A 19,090-nucleotide genomic window follows, 5' to 3' on the forward strand; every position below is an offset into this window, starting at 1 on the left:
AACTTTAGGTCAGTGACCATTAATCTGGTAACAGGAATTACCCAAATTGAGAGGGAAGGGGAAGTGGTACCACAGCAGATGTATGAGAAAACCTTGAGGGATGAGTTGGATTCCTGGTCACTGGCCATGAGTCTAGCTGTGTGGTCTAGTGCCTAGCCAGAGTAGGACTGAATAATCAAAGGCTCTCCCCTTTGGGGTCAGAATCATTGGAAAAACTTTACTAATGCCTCCGACTGTAAACAGGTGTTTACGGAGTATGCCTATACCCAACAGAGATACCATATTGGACTACATAACCAGGCCGGAGCCATTCTGAAAAGGGAAGTGGTTGGGTAGTGGGTCCATTGTCAGTCTGGACATGAGAGCCATCATGTCATGTTGTGCTGGGTGGGGACACCACTCAGATAATAGAAAAAAAGATGAATGAGGTTTTCTCTTCTTGCATTCCTCTTTCCCCACCACCAAAATATATCTGAAGGAGACTGTGTCAAAACTGAAACTAGCCTTATGTACTCACATCTGGAGAAGTAGGGGGAAACAGGTTATAACTAAAATCAGAACAAAGGTCTATTTTTGGAAGAGTACTTTTCTTCACTCACAAGTTTTATCTGAATCTGATAGCCATCTGGCTATACAACGAAACTATTCTATGTGTCACGTAGTCCTCAACTGATTTCTTTCCCATCCAACCACTGTTGGCATCCTTGGCTTAGAGAAGATGGTGACAAAGGAGTTGAGTAGAGTGGGATGGATGGGGCAGCAGTAGTTCCATTGGGTTTTGCTTTGGAGCAAGTTAGATCTTGATTATTTTATGGACCTAAGAAATTTAGTTCAATTCATTTCAATTTAACAAGCATTTATTAAGCACTTACTATGTCCATGGAGCAGTGGATAGAGTGCCGGGCCTTGGAGTGAGGAAGACTCCTCTTTGTGAGTTCAAATCCAGCCTCAGACCCTTACTAGCTAAGTGACCCTGGGCAAGTGACTTAACCCTGTTTGCCTCCCTTTCCTTATCTGTTAAATGAACTGGAGAAGGAAATGGCAAAGTGCTCCAGTATTTTTACCAAGAAAATATCAAATGGAGTCACAAAGAGTTAGATATGATTGAAATGACTGCATAACTAAAGATAGGTGGAGGATAAATCTATCATGTATTCTTGACTCTGAGTCTGACGATCTACCCACTGCTCCCCCTAGCTGCCCTTAATGTATTAGAAATTATTTACTAATTAATCAATTACTTGGAATATTGTTGATCATCATGGATTTCCCTTTTCTAGCCAAGAATCTCAACTTGCAAAGGAAGACCAGGGGTTTATAGAACTTTCCATGAGGCTTCTAGAGAATTTTAAACAATTACCTCAAGACTACAAGGCTAACAATAAAGTTATAATTCAGGAACAGAGTGTTTATCTAACAGGAAAGAAAAACAAGTCAAAAGTATATTTGTGATGTTGAATCACGACAAATCAGTAACATTTAACCTCGAGGACTCCAAGATGAGAAAAAGTCATTAGAAATTATGGAGGTCCAAACAATTAAATTAAATTCTAAAATTATTAGAATTAGAGGCCGTTTAATTAGTCAGCCAATAAGCATTTATTAAGTGCTTACTATAAGCCAGAACATGCTAAGGCTTATCATACAAAAGAACTCCAAAAAAAAAATTAATTCCCTCAAGGAGCTTACATTCTAAATGCAGAAGACATTCAAGCTAAATACAGATGGACTATTGCTAGAATATTCCAGTTCAACTTAGTCATTTCAGCTATAGAATTAAAACCTTTTCATTCTATTTTGCCTGTAAATTTGAATTTTGAATATTCTGATTTTTCACACTATACAAATCCAATACTGTAAACTCATTATCCTTACATTCAGTGTCTTCCTGTATCACAGCAGTACTCTCCACAATCACACCCCAACACAGCTTTTCAAATTTATGGCTCACTATTCAATTCAATTCAATAAACATATATTAAATGCCTACTATGTGTCAGGCAAGGCAGCTAAATGGCAAAGTGGATAAAACACTGGGCCTGGAATCAGGAAGACTCATCTTTCATGAGTTCAAAGCCAGCCTCAGACACTTACTAGCTAATGACCCTAGGTAAGTCCGTTTATCCTGTTTGCCTCAATTTCCTCATCTATAAAATGAGCTGGAGGAGGAAATGTGGCAAATAACTCCAGTATTTTTGCCAAAAACTCCAGATGGGATTATGGAATCAGACACAGCTCAACAATAACAAAAAATGCTAAATGTTTCCTACTTATTGTCCAGGAAACATTTCCTTTACTCATATCCTTCTTCTCCATCTTTCCCCCATCCAAGTCCTAATCCTCCTCCAAAGCCAACTTCAAAGATCTTTTATTCTTTTCCTGAGCTACTGGCTCATAGGCTGCTTTGGACTGCTTGCTGGATTTATGCCCACTTACCCAACTAGCCTTTTAAATTCTCTGAGGGAGGCAGCCAGTCATATCTTTGTATGTCTCATGGAATTTAGAGCTGAAAGACACTGAGAGCTCATCTAGTCCAATTATTTCATATAGACGAGGAACGTGGCGCTCAAAGAATTGAAATGAAGTATCAGAACAAATATCTTAATCAGGCCCTCTGATTCCAAGTTTAACATCTTCAAACTATAAATAATCCCTCGGTGAGAGATAGTGTTAGCTACACTGGGAATCAGGAGGGATTGGTTCAAATCCTGCTTCTGACGCCTAGTAACGGTGTGACTTTCGTCAAAATCCAGTAACCTGCCTCAGCCTCCTTGTTTGCAAAATGGGTACAATGACCAAGGACTTAATGCGGGTGAAGTGCTTTGCAGACTTTAAAGTCCCACAGCAAATTCTAGACCCTCAACAAGTGTTTGAGAGAAGGGGCACCGTAGGGACAGGACACTGAGCTGAGAAGTTTCAAGTTCTGCTGCAGACGTCCGCTGCGTAACCTTAGGCAGGTTACCACTCTGTACCTCATTTCTAGCTTCTGTAAAATGAGGAGTTGATTCCGTGGATCCAAAAGTCCCTTTTAGCTCTAAATCTATGGTCTTATCTGTGGTCTTGATCTCTCTGTTAACCAAAGAAGCTATTCCAGGAGCTCCCTTGAAGCAGAAATGCCACAAGCCCACTCCCCAGCATTCTATTCCTTTCAACACTCCCCTCACCCTCCACTTCGCGGATTGTTTTTGTTTTGCTTTTCTTCATAACCCTAGAGCTAACCACAGTGTCTGGCACATAGCAGGAGCTTAACTAAATGCATGCTTGTTGACTGGATGACTACAAGTCAACTCAGCCTCCCTGGGAACGAACTGGGGGGAAGGGGTCACGTGACCTCTGGGGCTCTTTTTTCCTTTCCGCTGGCCCCGGCCAGGGTTGCTAGGCAACGCGTAAACTCTGCAACTTGGAGCCGTTTGAGAAGCCCTTAGGACCTCGGACCTAAGTCCCCACCCGCGGGAGAAGCGGACAGAGGGTAAGAGGCGGGCGGCAGTGGTGGATAGGAGGGGAAACCGAGTGGATCTGTGCTTAAGAATCACAATCATTGTAATTAGTAAATTGAGAGCGCTGCAGTAAACTCCGTGTCAGGTATGGAGGAGAGGGAGAGAGGGCTTGGAAGGGCTCTGTCTGGGACACCTCACCCCGGAGAGATTAATGCAAGATTTAGACGTACCGCTCAACTACCTAGCCCTAGTCTTTCTGCCAATTTCCCTAAACCACAGGCTCATTTCTTTTCGATTAGTGGGCAAATTGTGTCCTTTCTATCTCCCTCAGGTAGCTTACATTCTATGAAAGAGACCTGGAAATAAATAGGGACACGTAAGATGCGTACTGCGTAGCTAGAGAGTAATCGTAGAGGAGAAGGCTCTTCTAGCATCTAGGGAATGGGGAACAGGAAAAAAAGCGATGTGGAAGGTGGCATTGAGGCTCTCTAGGAGGAAGCTTGGGATTGATTTTAAGAAGCTGAGGGAATAAGTAGAGCTTTCCAGGATTGAGGGACAGTCAGTGCAAAGACTGGGATGATGGAGTGTCCAGTGGGAGGCCAGGTTGTGAAGAGTGAAGTGCCAAACGGAAAACTTCCTGTTTGATCCTGGAGGTATCTTCCCTTCCATTTTCACCTGGCATGGGGCAAATTTAGTCACTTTCTCATCGAACCCATCCACATCTCTCCCTCAACAATGATGATGTTTCCAGCACAGATCAATGTTGCTGGCTTTTCCAGGTAAAATTTAGTTGTACCTCTGATCCGCTATTTCCTAAGGAAGTAAGGAAAATTTGCCCTGATACAGCAACAGCCAGGGCAGATAAGCCCTGACATGGAGCGATCTAGTATCTCACCCCACTCATCCAGTTAGTGGGCAATTCCTGTCCTTTCCTCTTTCTATAAGAACTCTCCCACCCTAGTTCAAGCCCACATCTCTCCTCAATTAGACTGTTTTTAAAAATAGTTATTTCATTTTTCTTCCCAATTACATATCAAGACAATTTTTAGCATTCATTTTTTGCAAGATATTGAGTTCCAAATTTTTCTCTCTCCCTCCCTCTTCTCCCCTCTTCTGAAAATGATAGGCAATTTGATATAGGTCATACATATGCTATCATGTAAACATTTTCATATTGGCCACAGTTGTGAAAGAAGAAATAGATCAAAGGGATAAAAACCATGAAAAAGGATAAAGTAAGTGAAAAACTTATTCTTCTGTCTGCATTCAGTTCTTTATCTGAAAGTGGATGGCATTTTCCTTCCTGAGTCCTTTGTACTTGTCTTAGATCATTGTGTTGTTGAGAAGAGCTGAGTCATTCATAGTTGATCATCACATAATATTGCTGATTCTGTGTACAATGTTTTCTGGTTCTGCTCATTTCACTTTGCATCAGTTCATACACATCTTTCCAGGTTTTTCTGAAATCTGCCTGTTCATCATTTCTTATAGCACAATAGGATTGCATTACATTCCTATACCACAGCTTGTTCAGCCACTCCCCAATTGATGGGTATCTCCTCAATTTCCAATGTTTTGCCACCATGAGAAGGGCTGCTATAAAGATTTTTGCACAAGTAGATCCTTTTTCCTTTCTTATGGTCACTTTGGGATACAGACCTATCAACCAAACTATTTCTAACAACCCCCTAAGATGCATCCCTGTGTCCAGCCTATCCCCTCTCTAAGCCCTGATTCAAGCCAATATTTTAGGCAATCTCCTTAATGCACCTTTAGTGATGCTCTGTTGCTTTGCAATGCCTTCTGATCCTGACATTCAAAGCCTAGACAACATGGCTCCAATTTCCCTATCAGATCTTATCGTGGGCTACTTCCCCTTCACATACTCTAAACTCCCAACAAATTAAACTGCTCTGAATCCCCTATTTTCAACCTACACATTTCCATCTCCCTGCTTTTGCTCAGGCTGATGCCTAGGTCTGGAAAGACTCTCCATTTCCATTTGTTAAAATCCCTTCTTCAAGATCCAACTCAGATGTTATCCTCCACCCCATCCCTTTCCAAGTTCTCTGCCCAACCCCATCCCACCATGGAAGTTAATAATTTTCTCTACAGATTTCTCATAACCCTTTGCCCATACCTCTCTGTACTTTTTGTCTCCTGACCTCTGCCTCCCAGAATCTTTAGCTTCCTTCTGAGCTCACTCAGCTCAAATGCCACCTCCTACAGGAGGCCTTCCCTGATCTACAAGCTGTACTCCCCTTTGTTATCCTCTATTGTTGCCCGCAACCAGATTGTACACCAAACGGAGAGGCGTGAAATACCTTATGACATGGGCCAGGGGGAGCAGAATTACTGACTCAGTTTATTCATCTGAGGGTACAGGAAATATAGAGAAAATCTAGCCTAACTTCAAAGAGTCCTCCCCATGAGATACTCCCCAGAACATCTGCTGAGGATGTGACAACATGAATTTCCTCGTTATCAGGGTTCCCATATTGGGTTGTATTTTCCAAGGTTTTCCCAGGTGCCTTGGCACCACCTGCACAGAGGAGTGAATGTGTAAATCTAAGGTTCAAAGAGTGAGAAGGAATGTCTCAGGGACCTCCTAATCAGGAAGGGATTGAAGAGCCGTACCACTTAATCATCGAGCCCTTACGGGTAAAAGCCTGGGCAGTGGTCAAGCTCTGCCTTGGATCTTAAACCCTTATCAGACTCTTAAGATCGGTCCTCAACACTCTATTGTACTTATCTTGAGTGTATTTCATTAACACTTATGTGTATGTACTGTTGTTTCAATAGAATATCAGTTCTTTGAGGGCAGTTTATATTGAGGGATATATATCTTGTCTTCATATCCCTAACACCTAGCACAGTGTTTAGCATAATAATAATAATAATAATAATAATAATAATAATAGCTAACATTTATCAAGCACCTAGTATGTTCCAGGCACTGTGCTAACCACTTTACAGTTGTTATCTCATTTGACCCTCACAACAACCCTCGGAGGTAGGTGTTATTATTATCCTTATTTTGTGGGTGAAGAAACTGAGGCAAAAAGAGGTTAAGTGACTTGTCTAGGGTCACACAGCTAATAAGTATAGGAGGCTGGATTTGAACTCAGTTCTTCCTAACTCCAAGCCCCACACTCTATCTACCGTACCACCTAGCTGCCACAGCACATAGTAGATTCTTAATAAATACCTATGGTTTGATTATTCTCACTTTCTCTTCTATCATAGTTATTAGTGTACATTTTCCCCCTCACCTCCACATTAGATTGTGAACTCTTTGAGGTTAAAGTTTATATATGTATATATTCTATACAGAATGTGTATATATTTATATATATATATATATACACTTATTTATATATATATATATATACACATATATATATATATATATATATATCTTTGTATCACTAGCTGCTAACACATTGCCTTGCACAATGCTGAATCAATGTTTGTTGGCCAAATGATTGACCTTTGATGGGCCCATTGTCTGATTGTGAACCACCTCACTGTGGATTCTTGGACAGACTGATTCGTTCATCTTGTAAATTAAGCATTTATTGGGTAAAGTCAGAGTACCCAAGGAATTCATAATTTCCTAGGATGGAAATACATGGGACAAGGCTGCTATTCTCTGCAATTCCTTTAGGACCACAAGTCTTCTTTCCCAGATTTTCCTTGAGGGAAACCATCAGCTCTGTACCACCCTTCCCCTATTGCAGCATTCTCCAAAATGGAGTGCACTTATGTCCAGAGATGGTATGCAAGATGATCCAGATGGCATGAAAATATTATAATTATTTTATATTTATTCTAATTAGCATTATTTCTAATATAAAATATTAGAATTTCTATCTCTATTCATTATTTATATTTTAAAATGAATACATTAAGCTTTCCTAATCTTTAATGTATGGATTGATACCAATACCCTTAGTAATATTAGGTCTCCTGAGGGAATAGTGGTATGCTGGTAAATGTTTAACAATTGGCTCACTGAAAACATGGGAGTGTATGTATATGCACTTTGAGGACTAGGTTTTTTAGGTTTGATCTCCATTATTAATATTTTCTCCATCATTTTCTTAATTCTACTAATCCATCCCTATTGGGAGCCACTGGAATTGATTGAGTATGAGAGTAACATGGTTAGATCTATATTTAAAGAAAATATCTTTGTCAGGAAGATGAAGAGACACTTAAAGCAAACAAACTTTTTCAGTAACCTAGATGAGAGGTGGTGAAGGCTGAACATAGGTGATGGCTATGTGAGTAGAGAGAAGGCATTGGATGCTAAAGGAGATATGGAGGTGGAAATGGCTAGATTTGGCAATGATTGTATATATGGACTGAGGGGGAAAAGCCAAAGATAATACCAAGGTCATGAACTAGGCAGATTAGAAGAACAGTGATGCCTTTGACAGAAATAGGGAAGTTTGCAAGCTGAGAAAGTTTAGGGGGAAAGATAATGAATTTTGTTTTTGACATGTTGATTTTACGATGTCACTATGACCTCCACTTTGAAAGGTCTACTAAAAACTAGATTGGGGTTGGATGTATAATTCTGTCAGGAATATGCATAGATATAAAGGCCGGAGGGAGAGAGAGAGAGAAGAGAGAGAGAGAGAGAGAGAGAGAGAGAGAGAGAGAGAGAGAGAGAGAGAGAGAGAGAGAGAGAGAGAGGAAGAAGAGGAAGAAAGAGAATGAGAGAGAAAGGAAGAGAAAGGGAAGAAGAAAGAGGAAGAGAGCAGAAGAGAAAGATGATAAAAGACTGAGAGAGGAAGAGAGAGGAGAGAGAGAGAGAGAGAGAGAGAGAGAGAGAGAGAGAGAGAGAGAGAGAGAGAGAGAGAGAGAGAGAGAGAGAGGAGAGAGAGAGAGAGAGAGAAGAGAGAGAGAGAGAGAGAGAGAGAAAGGAGTACAGAAGGCCTAAGACAGAGCCTTAGGGCACACTCTCAGAGTGTATAATAAGGATAATAATGACCCCCAGCAAAGGAGACTGTGGGATGATTAGACCAGTAGGAGGAAAACCAAAGCTTGACAGATTTTCCCCCCTTCAGTGTTATCTGATTTAGGTTGTAAACTCCTCCTAGGCAGGGAAAATATCTCAGTCATTCTTTCAGGGCACTAGCCCCAGGCATTGTATCTGCAAGTCGGGAATGTCACCCTTAGGCATTTGCTTCAGAGAAATGAAAAAAGCTTCTGACCTCCTGATTTATGAGGCTGACCAGCAAGTTTGTGAGAATGGGGCAGATCTGGGCTCATGAATGCAGGCAAACTAGCTATTAACTTTGGCTGTCTGGGGCATTATCATGCTTAGATTTTAAATGTCCCCCCTGTCTCTCTTCTGAGAAGGACACAATGTGGCTATTGTCAGACATTATTATCGTTGGCCTGGGAAGCTTTAAGTTATGAAACTGAAGCTTTAAAAACAGCATCTCTGCAAAAGAAATTTCTGTCCTGAAAGTAACTCTGTTCTATTAAGCCTTCTGATATCTATAGAAGTCATTGAGTCTCAGAATAATTTTTTCAAAAGGGGAACCCTGTGAACATGCATATTCCTTCTGTAATGGCCAGCAACCAGCAGACTTGACTTCCTTTAGGAGAGGGAATGGGTGCCATGTTGCAGCACCATTTTATTTATTTTTTAAAAATTGATGTCATTGTAGCAAAAGAAAGAAGAAAATGATTTTGACATTAATTTCCATAAATGCCTGGTTCTCCCTTAGGGAGACAATATGACACTTGGGGATAGACCCCTGGACTAAGAGTTAGTAAGACCTGGATTTGGATCCCACCGCAGACATTGGACAAGTCACTTAACCATGAAAGTCAGCCTCAGTTTCCTCATCTGTAAAATAGGGATAATAATAGCACCTCATTGACAGGGATGTTCCTTGGATCAAATTAGAAAACATATGTAATGTACTTTAAACTCTCTGAACCACAGCTTATTCATCTGTGAAATGGGCATAATAATAGTACCTATCTTTCAGGGTTGTCATGAGGATGATAAGATCCTAGATTTAAAAGTATTGTTGAGTTGTTTCAGTCACATCCCACTCTTCATGACCCCATTTGGAGTTTTTTTGGCAAAGATACTGGAGTGGTTTGCCATTTCCTTCTCCTGCTCACACTGAAGTTCAGAGAAATTAAGTGATTTGTCCATTCAGTCAATAAAGTGCCAGCTGTGTGCCAGGCACTGTCCTAAGTGCTACAGATACAAAGAAAAGCAGAAGACAGTCAGTCCCTGCCCTGAAGGAGCTCACAGTCTAATGGGGGGAGACAAGTCTAACAGACAGACAACATGCAAACTACCATGTACAAACAATCTATAACAATCATTGGAGATTATCAACAGAACTAGCATTAAGGGCAGCTGGTGGCACGGTGGATAGAGTACTGGCCCTGAAGTTAGGAGGACCTGAGTTCAAATCCATCCTCAGACCAAACACTTGACACTTACTAGCTGTGTGACCCTGGGCAAGTCACTTAACCCCAATTGCCTAAAAAAAAAAAAAAGGAAAAGAAAAAGAAAAAAAGAGAAGAAAATGCACATTCAGGAGATCGGGTGTCAGTGGGAAAACAGCAAGGCCAATGTCACTGGATCTCAGAGTACATGGGAGTGTGTGAGAAGGATAAAATAAAGTGTAAGAAGACCGAAAAAGTATGGGAGTGAGGGGGAACTTAGGAAGGACTTTGTACACCAGACTGAGGATTTTATCTCTGACCTTGAAGATGATAGGGACTCACTGGAGTTTACTGAGGTGTGTGGGTGGGTGGGAGGGGGAGGTAACAGGGTCAGACCTCTGCTTTAGAAGATGAGTTTGACAGCTTGGTGGAGGACAGACTAGATTGAGGAGACAGGTGTGTCCAGAGCCCCACCAACAGGCTGTTGTAAAAATCCAGGTGTGAGGTGATGAGGTCTTCACTGGAGTGGTGGCTGTGTCAGAGGAGAGAGAGGACGCCTTAAGAGATGTTTCAAAGATTAATGGGGACAGGCTTTGGCAACGGATTAGCTATTGGCAAGGAGGGTGAAAGAGGGTGAGGCATCATATGCTCCTGGTCACAAAGCTAGTAAGTGCATGGGGCAGGATTTGAACCTGTCTTCCTGACCCAATCCATTGCATTCTGATGTCTCTCAGATCAAATGGGATAATGTATGTAAAGCATTTTATAACTGTCCACTTCTATTATTATTTATATGTAAGATAAGGGATTTGTGATTTCTTCAGTATGGAAACTCTCTCTACCAAGCCACATGACCATCAGGTTATTAAGGGATGGACCTACACACCTGCTCAGGAGAATTAAGCTCTTGACCACACAACTAGTATGTGTCAGAAGGTTCAAATTCTTTGAACCCAGGCCTTCTTTACTCCAGTTCTGATATTCTATTCGCTACTTCACTTACAATTAAAACAAATTAGATTTGATGATTTGATGTAATTGTGAGGCAGCTAGGTGGCCCAGTGGATAGAGCACTGACCCTAGAGTCAGGAGGACCTGAGTTCAAGTTTGGCCTCAGAAATTAACTAGCTGTGACCCTGGGCAAGTCACTTAACCCTGATTGCTTAAAAAAAAAATGCCCTGCAATTGGTGTTACCTTCCTACTGGATCCATTGCTGCTTCTCCACAGCATGGAAGCTTCAAATACAGAAATCCTGGGTTCTGGTTCTAGGTCTCTCACATATGATTGTGTGACCTTAATACGGTCATTTATCCTCTTTAGGCCCTCAGTTCCTCATTTTGTAAAATAAGTTTGAACTATTTCTTAAGGTCTTTTTCAGTTCTGAAAAGTTGTGATTCTTGAGTAGCACATGGTAATTTTATCAGTTTTGGGTAATAGCTGTGTGACTCCAGTCACTTAATCTATCTGTGCCTTGGTTTTTCATCTGTGAAATGGGGACCTTAATAGCACCCAGGTGGCAAACAGTAGATCAGAGCACTAGATCTGGAGACAGAAAGACCTAACTTCAAACCCTGCTTAGACATATGCTAGATGCATGACCCTGGGCAAGTCATTTTACCTCTATCTACCTTCATTTCCTAATCTGTGAAATAGGGATAATAACAGCACCTACTTTCTAAAATTGTTTTGAGGATAAAATCAGATAATATTTGTAAAATGCTTTGCAAACCTTGAAATGCTATATAAATACTACCTATAATAAAAATTATTATTATTATTTAATGAGATAACATGTACAGCCCTCCTTTGCAAAACGAAACACTATATAATTGTTGTTATTATTATCAAGGTATCCCCTTGCTACCTCCTACCCACCCTCCGGCTTTCCTCAGGAGGTATTCTGATTTGTTTTCTGTTTTGCTGGTGCCTCCCTCTGTTGATTATTTCTAATTGATTATTTCTAGCTCCTTGAGGATTCACAGTCTTTTGTGTTTCTTTGTATCCTTAGCACTTGGCACAGTGTCCGGTACACAGTTGGTGCTTAATAAATGTTTATTAACTGACCAACTCACCATCATATCCCTGAAAATAGCCCAGGGATTCAGGAACTAATCTCCATCATTTGAATTTTCTGGGCCCATGGCTACCCAAGTCCTCAGCTCATTGCCTTCTTCACTACTGAAGGACAGCTCTCTGAGGCAAGGAGTTGAGCCACACTTCCATCCAGCTGTCCTTTTCAAAACCACAGTTCCCAGATTTAGTTGGAATAATAAATATTATAGACTATATGTGATCCCGGGACAGAATCTTCCTTTATCCTCCCGACTGGCAGTGATTTCTTTCTCATCTGACCTCAGAGTTCTTTATATGCCTCTTACTAGAAATATTGAAGTTTGTATTTTGTGGAAGCATATTAAAAACCTGTATAGTTTACTATAGGAAAAAAAATTTCTCTAGTCGAAAACTCTTTTCAAACTGGTCTCCTTTGGAAGGTAGGTTAAGTCAAGAACACAAGGCCTTTCTTAGGGAGATGGATTAAGGGTGGAAAGCAAATTTAATTTTAGTCTGATTCAGATCCTTGCTTTCCCCATCCCCTGAAGAAGGTACCCTTCTCCATTCAGGAAGGACTGAGATATTGATCATTGAGAAGAGATCTCTGTGGTCCTTGAGAGGAATTGTCAAAGAAGCAATTGAGTGGTGACTTGCTCTAAAATGTTAAGGCAAAACTGTATTTTAACATACTTTTTATAAATGTTATCTGAAATCAAGGGTAGAGGGGTATGTGTATAATATGCCAATTTGTGTATTTCTCCCTCTAAACTAGAAGTGCTTGGATATTTGATTAATGTTAAATTAAATAAAAATTGTTTCTCAAAAACTTGTACCTGAGGTGCAGAGGGCAGTATTAATATTTTTCAACAGCTTCTAATATGCATTCTATTTGTCTGTGTCCATGTTTTCTCTCCCCTCCCCACTCGATTCTAAGCACCTTTGGAGTATCTCCTTTCTGGTGTATCTCTGTCTTCCCCATCGCCTGGCATAGTGGATCAGGCATGTTGTTTAGTTGTTTTCAGTCATGTCTGACTCTTCATGACCCCTTTTGGAGCTTTCTTAGCAAAGATACTGGCATGGTTTGCCATTTCCTTCTCCAGCTCATTTTACAGATGAAGAAACTGAGACAAACAGGGTTAAGTGACTTACCCAAGGTCACACAGCTAGTAAGTGTCTGAGGCTGGATTTGAATTGATAAAGATGAGTTTTCCTGACTCCAAGCCCAGCACTCTATCCACTGTGCCATCCAACTGCTCAGGATTGTACATAGTATGTGCTTAATTCATGTTCGTTGAGTGCATACAAATATAACAAACATTGAGAACTTATTGTATGCAAAGCACTATGCTTAGTGTTGGGGAAGATATAAAATTTAAGTGAGTTTTAATCTTTGTCTTTAAAGAGTCAGCTGGCAGATGGGTTAAGAAGGAGGGGGATTGAGAGGAAACAATGAAGTATGGCTTTAAATAATAACTTAAGGTGAATGATGAAGCCTAACTGTAAGGAGCTCCTCTCATAGCTTTTCAAAGAGTTTAGCCACAAAAGAGATATGGGGCAACAGTTAGCAGGGACAGATGGATCAAGTGAGGGGATTTCAAAGATGGGGGAAACAGGGGCATGTTTGTACGCAGAAGGGAAACAGCTAATAGACAAGGAGAGATGGAAGATAAGTGAGAGGGGGAGGATGACAGATCAAGCAGTCCATAAGAGGAGGCAGGGTGGGTTGGGATCACTTTTGCAAGTAGAGGACCCTTGGCAAAGAGAAAGGGGCCACCTCTTCATGTGAGACAGGACAAAGAAGGAGAGATGGTAGAGGGCATCTGGGTGATGTGAGGTAAGGAGAAGGGGAGAAGAGAGATCTCACTGAATGGCCTTGATTTTTTTTTCCAGTACAATATGAGGCAAGGTTCTTAGCTGAGAGGGAAGGAGAAGAGAGAACCATGGGAGATTTAAGGAGAGATTGTGGTGAGTGGGATAATGAGCTAATTAGGAAGATGTAAAAGGATTGTCTTGCAGCAGTGAGCTTGTACCACCTAAATTTGTAGTGGACCCAGTAAATATGGTTTTGGGATTTTTTTCCTCCATCTTCATTCAGCTGTACATATATTGGGGATAAAGGTAGCAGATGTTAGAATGATCTAAGGCAAAGGGTTGGCTGGGCAAGATCTAATATAAAAGGTTAAGGGGATAAGGGACTTAAGAGAAGTGGACAGTGTACAGTTGAACTTAAAATGCTAAGGTTAGCTATTGTTATTATTCTTGTTTCTTCTAAATCTTTATGTCCAATCCTGACCGCTCTTCCATGTTCCAGACCCACACTTCCAATCACCTATGAGACTTTTCCAATTAGTTGTATGCTGCTGTCGAGTCATTTTTCAGTTGCGTCCCACTCTTTGTGAACCTATTTGGGGTTGTCTTGGCAAAGATACTGGAGTGGTCTGCCATTTCCTTCTCCAGCTCATTTTACAGGTGGAGAAACTGAAGCAAACAAGGTTAACTGACTTATCCAGGGTCACACAGCTAGTAAGTGTCTGAAGCCAGACAGGAACTCAGGAAGATGAGTCTTCCTGACTCTAGGCCCAACACTCTATAGTCCAGACACATACTATCAGCACTTTAAACTCTGTCCAAAATATAACTCAATTTCTATTACCTTATATTGGCTCTTTCTTCTCTCTTCACTATTTCTATCAGTGGCACCCTCATTTATGTTTTAAACTTGATATAGAAGGAGCAATATCTTAACCCCCCACCTTATTCAGGTTCAGATAATTTTTCCTTAAAAGAAACTGAAACTATCTTCTCAGCGCCCCACAGACATCCCAAACTCAACACGCCCCAAACTGACTCATTATCTTTTCCCTAAATGTTTCCCCTCTTCCTAACTTCTCTATTACTGTTGTAGTTACTTTTAGCCGCCACGATGGAGATAGTCTACGTGTATGTGAAGAATCGCAGCGAGTTTGGGAAGCAATGCAACTTCAGCGACCGGCAGGCAGAGCTGAGCATCGACATCCCACCCAATCCAGAGCTCATGGAACAGTTTGTCATTCGGGATCCTGTGGATACAGGGATTCAGTGTTCTTATGACATGTCAGAGCATGAGGTAGCATCATTCCCCAATGTGAATCAGGGGTCTACTTAAAGGCATATGATCATGATGACTTGGGGAGATGGGGAGAATGGAGAGCCAGCAAGATTGCTTCTAGTCTTCTAATTCCTTGTGTGCATTCCCATAATGATTGTCTTGGAGATTTTTCCATCCCCTCCACCTCTGAGGAGAGGGAGTCTTGAACTTCCAAATAGTGTTTTTGTAGAAGCAACTCAGTGCTTTTTTTTTAAATGATGCCTTTAAATAAAACATAATAATAATTTCTCAGCATATTCTAATTCCCACACATTGAACCCTCCCTTAGGGTTAGAGATAGGAGCTGTACTTATAATTTCGTTGGTACAGGAAAATCCCTGGTGAAGAACCTCCCTCCATCAGTGAAGATAAGCACATTTTCTACAATTTATAATCTTAGAGACTTGCTTAGAGTATTAAGAGGTTAAGTGATTAGCCCAGTGTCACAAAGCCAATATGTGTCAAAGGAAGGACCTGAACCCAGGTCCTTCTGACTTTGAGGTCGGTTTTTTAACCACTGCTCCATACTGCAAAAGAAAGACAATAAGGAAAACCAGTAACCATTTCAGACCACCTAGGCAATGTCTGCCCCAGTACTTATGGGAAGGGTCTTTGTTACATTCTCTTTCCTTCAGAACCAAGACTGTTCCTTGAATTGTTAGCTGCCTTTTAATATTTTCATTGACATTATTGTTGTTATTGTGTATATTTTTCTTCTGGTCCTGCTTTTTTTGCTCCTGTCAGGGTATTCTCTTCATCTTCTGGACAAGGCATACCCATCATCAGGGGTCCAATGACTGTGGGTCAAAGATGGGAGACCAAAACGAAAGAGATTTATTGGCCATACTAAGGAATCAGCCCTTGCTGATAACAACGAATATTTGGTTTTTGTAACATTTCAGGACCACTCAGAGTACTAACCAATCAGCAACATTCTGGGGATTCTTAGGATAGGAAAGTAAAGCATTTCATAGGAAAGGGAGGGGTAGAGAAAGAAGATGAAGGGAGAAAAAGGAGTGGGGGAGGAGGTGGGTTGGAATGCAAGTGGAAGGATTTATAATCCAAAAAAAGAAAACATTTCCTGTTCAAGGGCTGGAGGCAAGAGAAAGAGATCAAATGCTTTTATAATTGTGAAAGCAGTCCTTTCAGACAAAACAGCAGGGTCTCTTATTTAAGGACAGCAAATAGTTGTTACAGCAGTGGATGAGACCATCTGCTTTACCATGTGCTTTCATAGGAGCTGGGGACTTTTGAATATTAGGCCACCAGGTGGTTGGGGGATTTCTACATTTTTAGTTCATCAAGATGTAATGAAATTATTGTGGTTCCTAGTTTTCTCTCACATTCTGCATGATTTCATCTGTCTTCCAATGTTTTTTTTAAAATTTCTCATTTCTTATGGCTCAATACATTATACCATAATAACATTTTTTCACTATAGCGCATACCATAATTTGTTTCCCAGTGGATAGACACCCCTTTGATGCTAGTTTTTCAAATGGTCTCTTACTACAGCAAAGCAATCCTTTAATTCCTCCAGAATTGATTCCCTATTCATTCCCCACAGAGAAGCACAACACTACCACATATATTTGTTATATATGGGACCTTTCTTTCTGTCTCTGACCTCCTTGGTTGCAGGCCCACTATAAGGATCACTGAGTCCAAGGGAATGAACAGTTTAGTGACCTTTCTCCCATAATTCCAAGTTGCTATTTAGAACGGTTGATTACGTTCATAGCGCCATACAGTGTTAGTGTGTCTGTCGTCCCACAGCCTTTCCAAAATTCACTGCTTCCCTTTTTTGGTCTTGTTCTCCATTCTGATGGATGTGAGGTGAAACTGAAACTGAGCATTTTGTGTTTGTTTTTGTTTTTTTACCTTCCGTCCTGTATTTTATAGGTCAACACAGAGAGATTTGAGATGGAGACCCGAGGAATTAATCACTTAGAAGGGGGCTGGCCCAAAGATGTGAATCCACAAGAATTGGAGCAGACGATACGATTCCGGAAGAAAGTGGAAAAGGATGAGAATTATATCAATGCCATCATGCAGCTTGGTTATGTGAGGCAGCAAGTTCTTTTTTTCTGCTCTCTATCCACCCCATCCTCCACCCAACCCTATCCCAAGAGATGGTCAGATTTAGCAGGAAAAAGGAACTCCATAATACATTTTAATGGAGGGAGCCCCGTTCCTGCAATGATGACTCTAAAACCCTCAGAGGAACTCCTTCCCTAAGGGGACCATAATCAATAAACAAACCTAATTTGTTAAGCCCCTACTATGTGCTGGGCACTATGTTAGGAGCTAGTATACAAATATAAAAGTGATATAGTTCTGGCCCTCAAGGAGTTTACATTCTATTGGGAGAAATATATGTTCACAGATAATAAATACAGGATATACACAAAATAGATACACCAGCCAGCCATGGTGGCACATACCTATAATCCTATTTGCTGGGGAGACTGAAACTGTTGGATCTCTGCTTTTACAGTGGGATAAGCCAATTGGGTGTCCACAATAACTTCAGAATCAATATGGTGAGTCCCCAAGAAGCGTGCAGGGAAAGAGTTGGGTTGTCCAGACCATTGCCTAAGGTGTGGCAGAAGAGAGTAGGCCAAAGCTCTCATCTCATGCCTGTCAATACTGGGATTTGGCTTTGAGTAAGTCTTGCACTTAGCCTAAGTGAGAAAGTGAGACCTAGTTATTAAGTGAGAGAGGGAGGGAAGGAATGAAGGAAGACAAGAAGAGGAGGGAGGAGGAAAGGAAGGAAGGAAAGAAAGGGAGGGGAGGAAGGAAAAAGGAAAGAAGAAGGAAGAAAAGGAGGGAGAGAGAGAGAGAGGAAGGAAAGAGAGAGAGAGAAGGAAGGAAAGAAAAAAGGAAGGAAGGAAAGAAAGAAGGAAGGAAAGAAAGAGGGAAGGAAGGAAGAAAGAAAAGAAGAGAAGGAGGGAGGAGGAAAAGAAGGAAGGAAAGGAAGGGAGGGGAGGAAGGAAAGAAGAAAGGAAAGAAAGAAGAAGGAAGGAGAGAGAGAGGGAGGAAAGGGAGAGAAAGAAGGAAGGAAAGAAGGAAAGAGGGAAGGAAAGAAGGAAGGAAAGGCAGGAAGGAAGGAAAAAGAGGGAGAGAGGGGGGAAGGAAGGAAGGAAGGAAGGAAGGAAGGAAGGAAGGAAGAACGAAAGAAGGGACATCTTAATTCTCATTTAGTTACTCCAGAGCCACTCGTCAGGAACCAGACCTAGCTCTTCTCCCTTCCTTCTCCCTCCTTTGCTCATTTCTCAGCAGCTAGAAGAGCTCCATGGTGCACTAGACAATATCCTGAACAGTTTCTGACCATCAAATCCTCCATCCCCCTCAACCTCCCCCCTCCAGCTGCTCTGCCCCACCCTTTACCCCTTCACTTTAGACTCTGTTCTTCAAAACCTGAGCAGTCTAAAAAGAACGACAGAAACTGTTCTCCTCTGTGTCCCAGGTGATGGAGCACTGCATTAAACAGAACAATGCCATTGATATTTATGGGGAGTATTTTGACGAAGAGGATGAAGTAGAAGTATCTGATGAGGTTCTTTCAGCCAAAACTATCAACGTTTTCAGGTATCCACAGCTAGGCCATGTCTCTGCCCAAGCCTTACCTCACATCCACTCCAGGGACAAGATGCTCCCAGTGAATAGGGATCCCTCACCAGTCGGCCAGAGCTTGATGTGAGACCCTTGACGAAGAACCATGTGTCATAGGACTTAGAGCTAGGAGGGACCTCAGAGGCTGTTGAGTCCAATTGCCTCATTTTACAGAGGAGGAAGTTGAGGCCCAGAGAGATGAAATGATTTGCCCAGGGTCACACAGTCATTTAAATGTCCTGAGACAGGATTTGAACTCAGGTCTTCCTGATTTCAGGTGTAGCACCCAATCTAATGTAGCACCTAGCATAGGAAGATAACAGGAGAAAATGATAATTCCTATCACTGGAGAATACAGGCTAAATGGAAGGGTTGGATAAATATGCAAAGGCTTTAAGGACACGGAGAAAGCAATTTATAAACAGCAAAGAG

General features: G+C 41.3%; 1 protein-coding gene across 2 annotated transcripts in view; it reads left to right on the forward strand.

Annotated features, from left to right (window-relative positions):
- The first annotated feature begins 3,369 nt into the window (after window positions 1–3,369).
- DNAI2 (dynein axonemal intermediate chain 2) overlaps window positions 3,370–19,090 on the forward strand; it is a 76,526-nt gene continuing 60,805 nt past the window's right edge. The window contains exons 1-4 of one of the 2 annotated variants that reach the window (XM_021002627.2): window positions 3,370–3,469; window positions 14,822–15,022; window positions 16,946–17,107; window positions 18,513–18,634. In XM_021002627.2, the coding sequence (XP_020858286.1) occupies window positions 14,840–15,022; window positions 16,946–17,107; window positions 18,513–18,634 (467 nt within the window). In that variant the 5' untranslated portion in view covers window positions 3,370–3,469; window positions 14,822–14,839. The remainder of the gene's footprint in view (window positions 3,470–14,821; window positions 15,023–16,945; window positions 17,108–18,512; window positions 18,635–19,090) is intronic. The other variant, XM_021002628.2, reaches the window with a different exon arrangement.

The sequence above is a fragment of the Phascolarctos cinereus genome, unplaced genomic scaffold (genome assembly GCF_003287225.1).
Source record: "Phascolarctos cinereus isolate Bilbo 61053 unplaced genomic scaffold, phaCin_HiC Scaffold_5;HRSCAF=322, whole genome shotgun sequence".
Classification (NCBI taxonomy): domain Eukaryota; kingdom Metazoa; phylum Chordata; class Mammalia; order Diprotodontia; family Phascolarctidae; genus Phascolarctos; species Phascolarctos cinereus.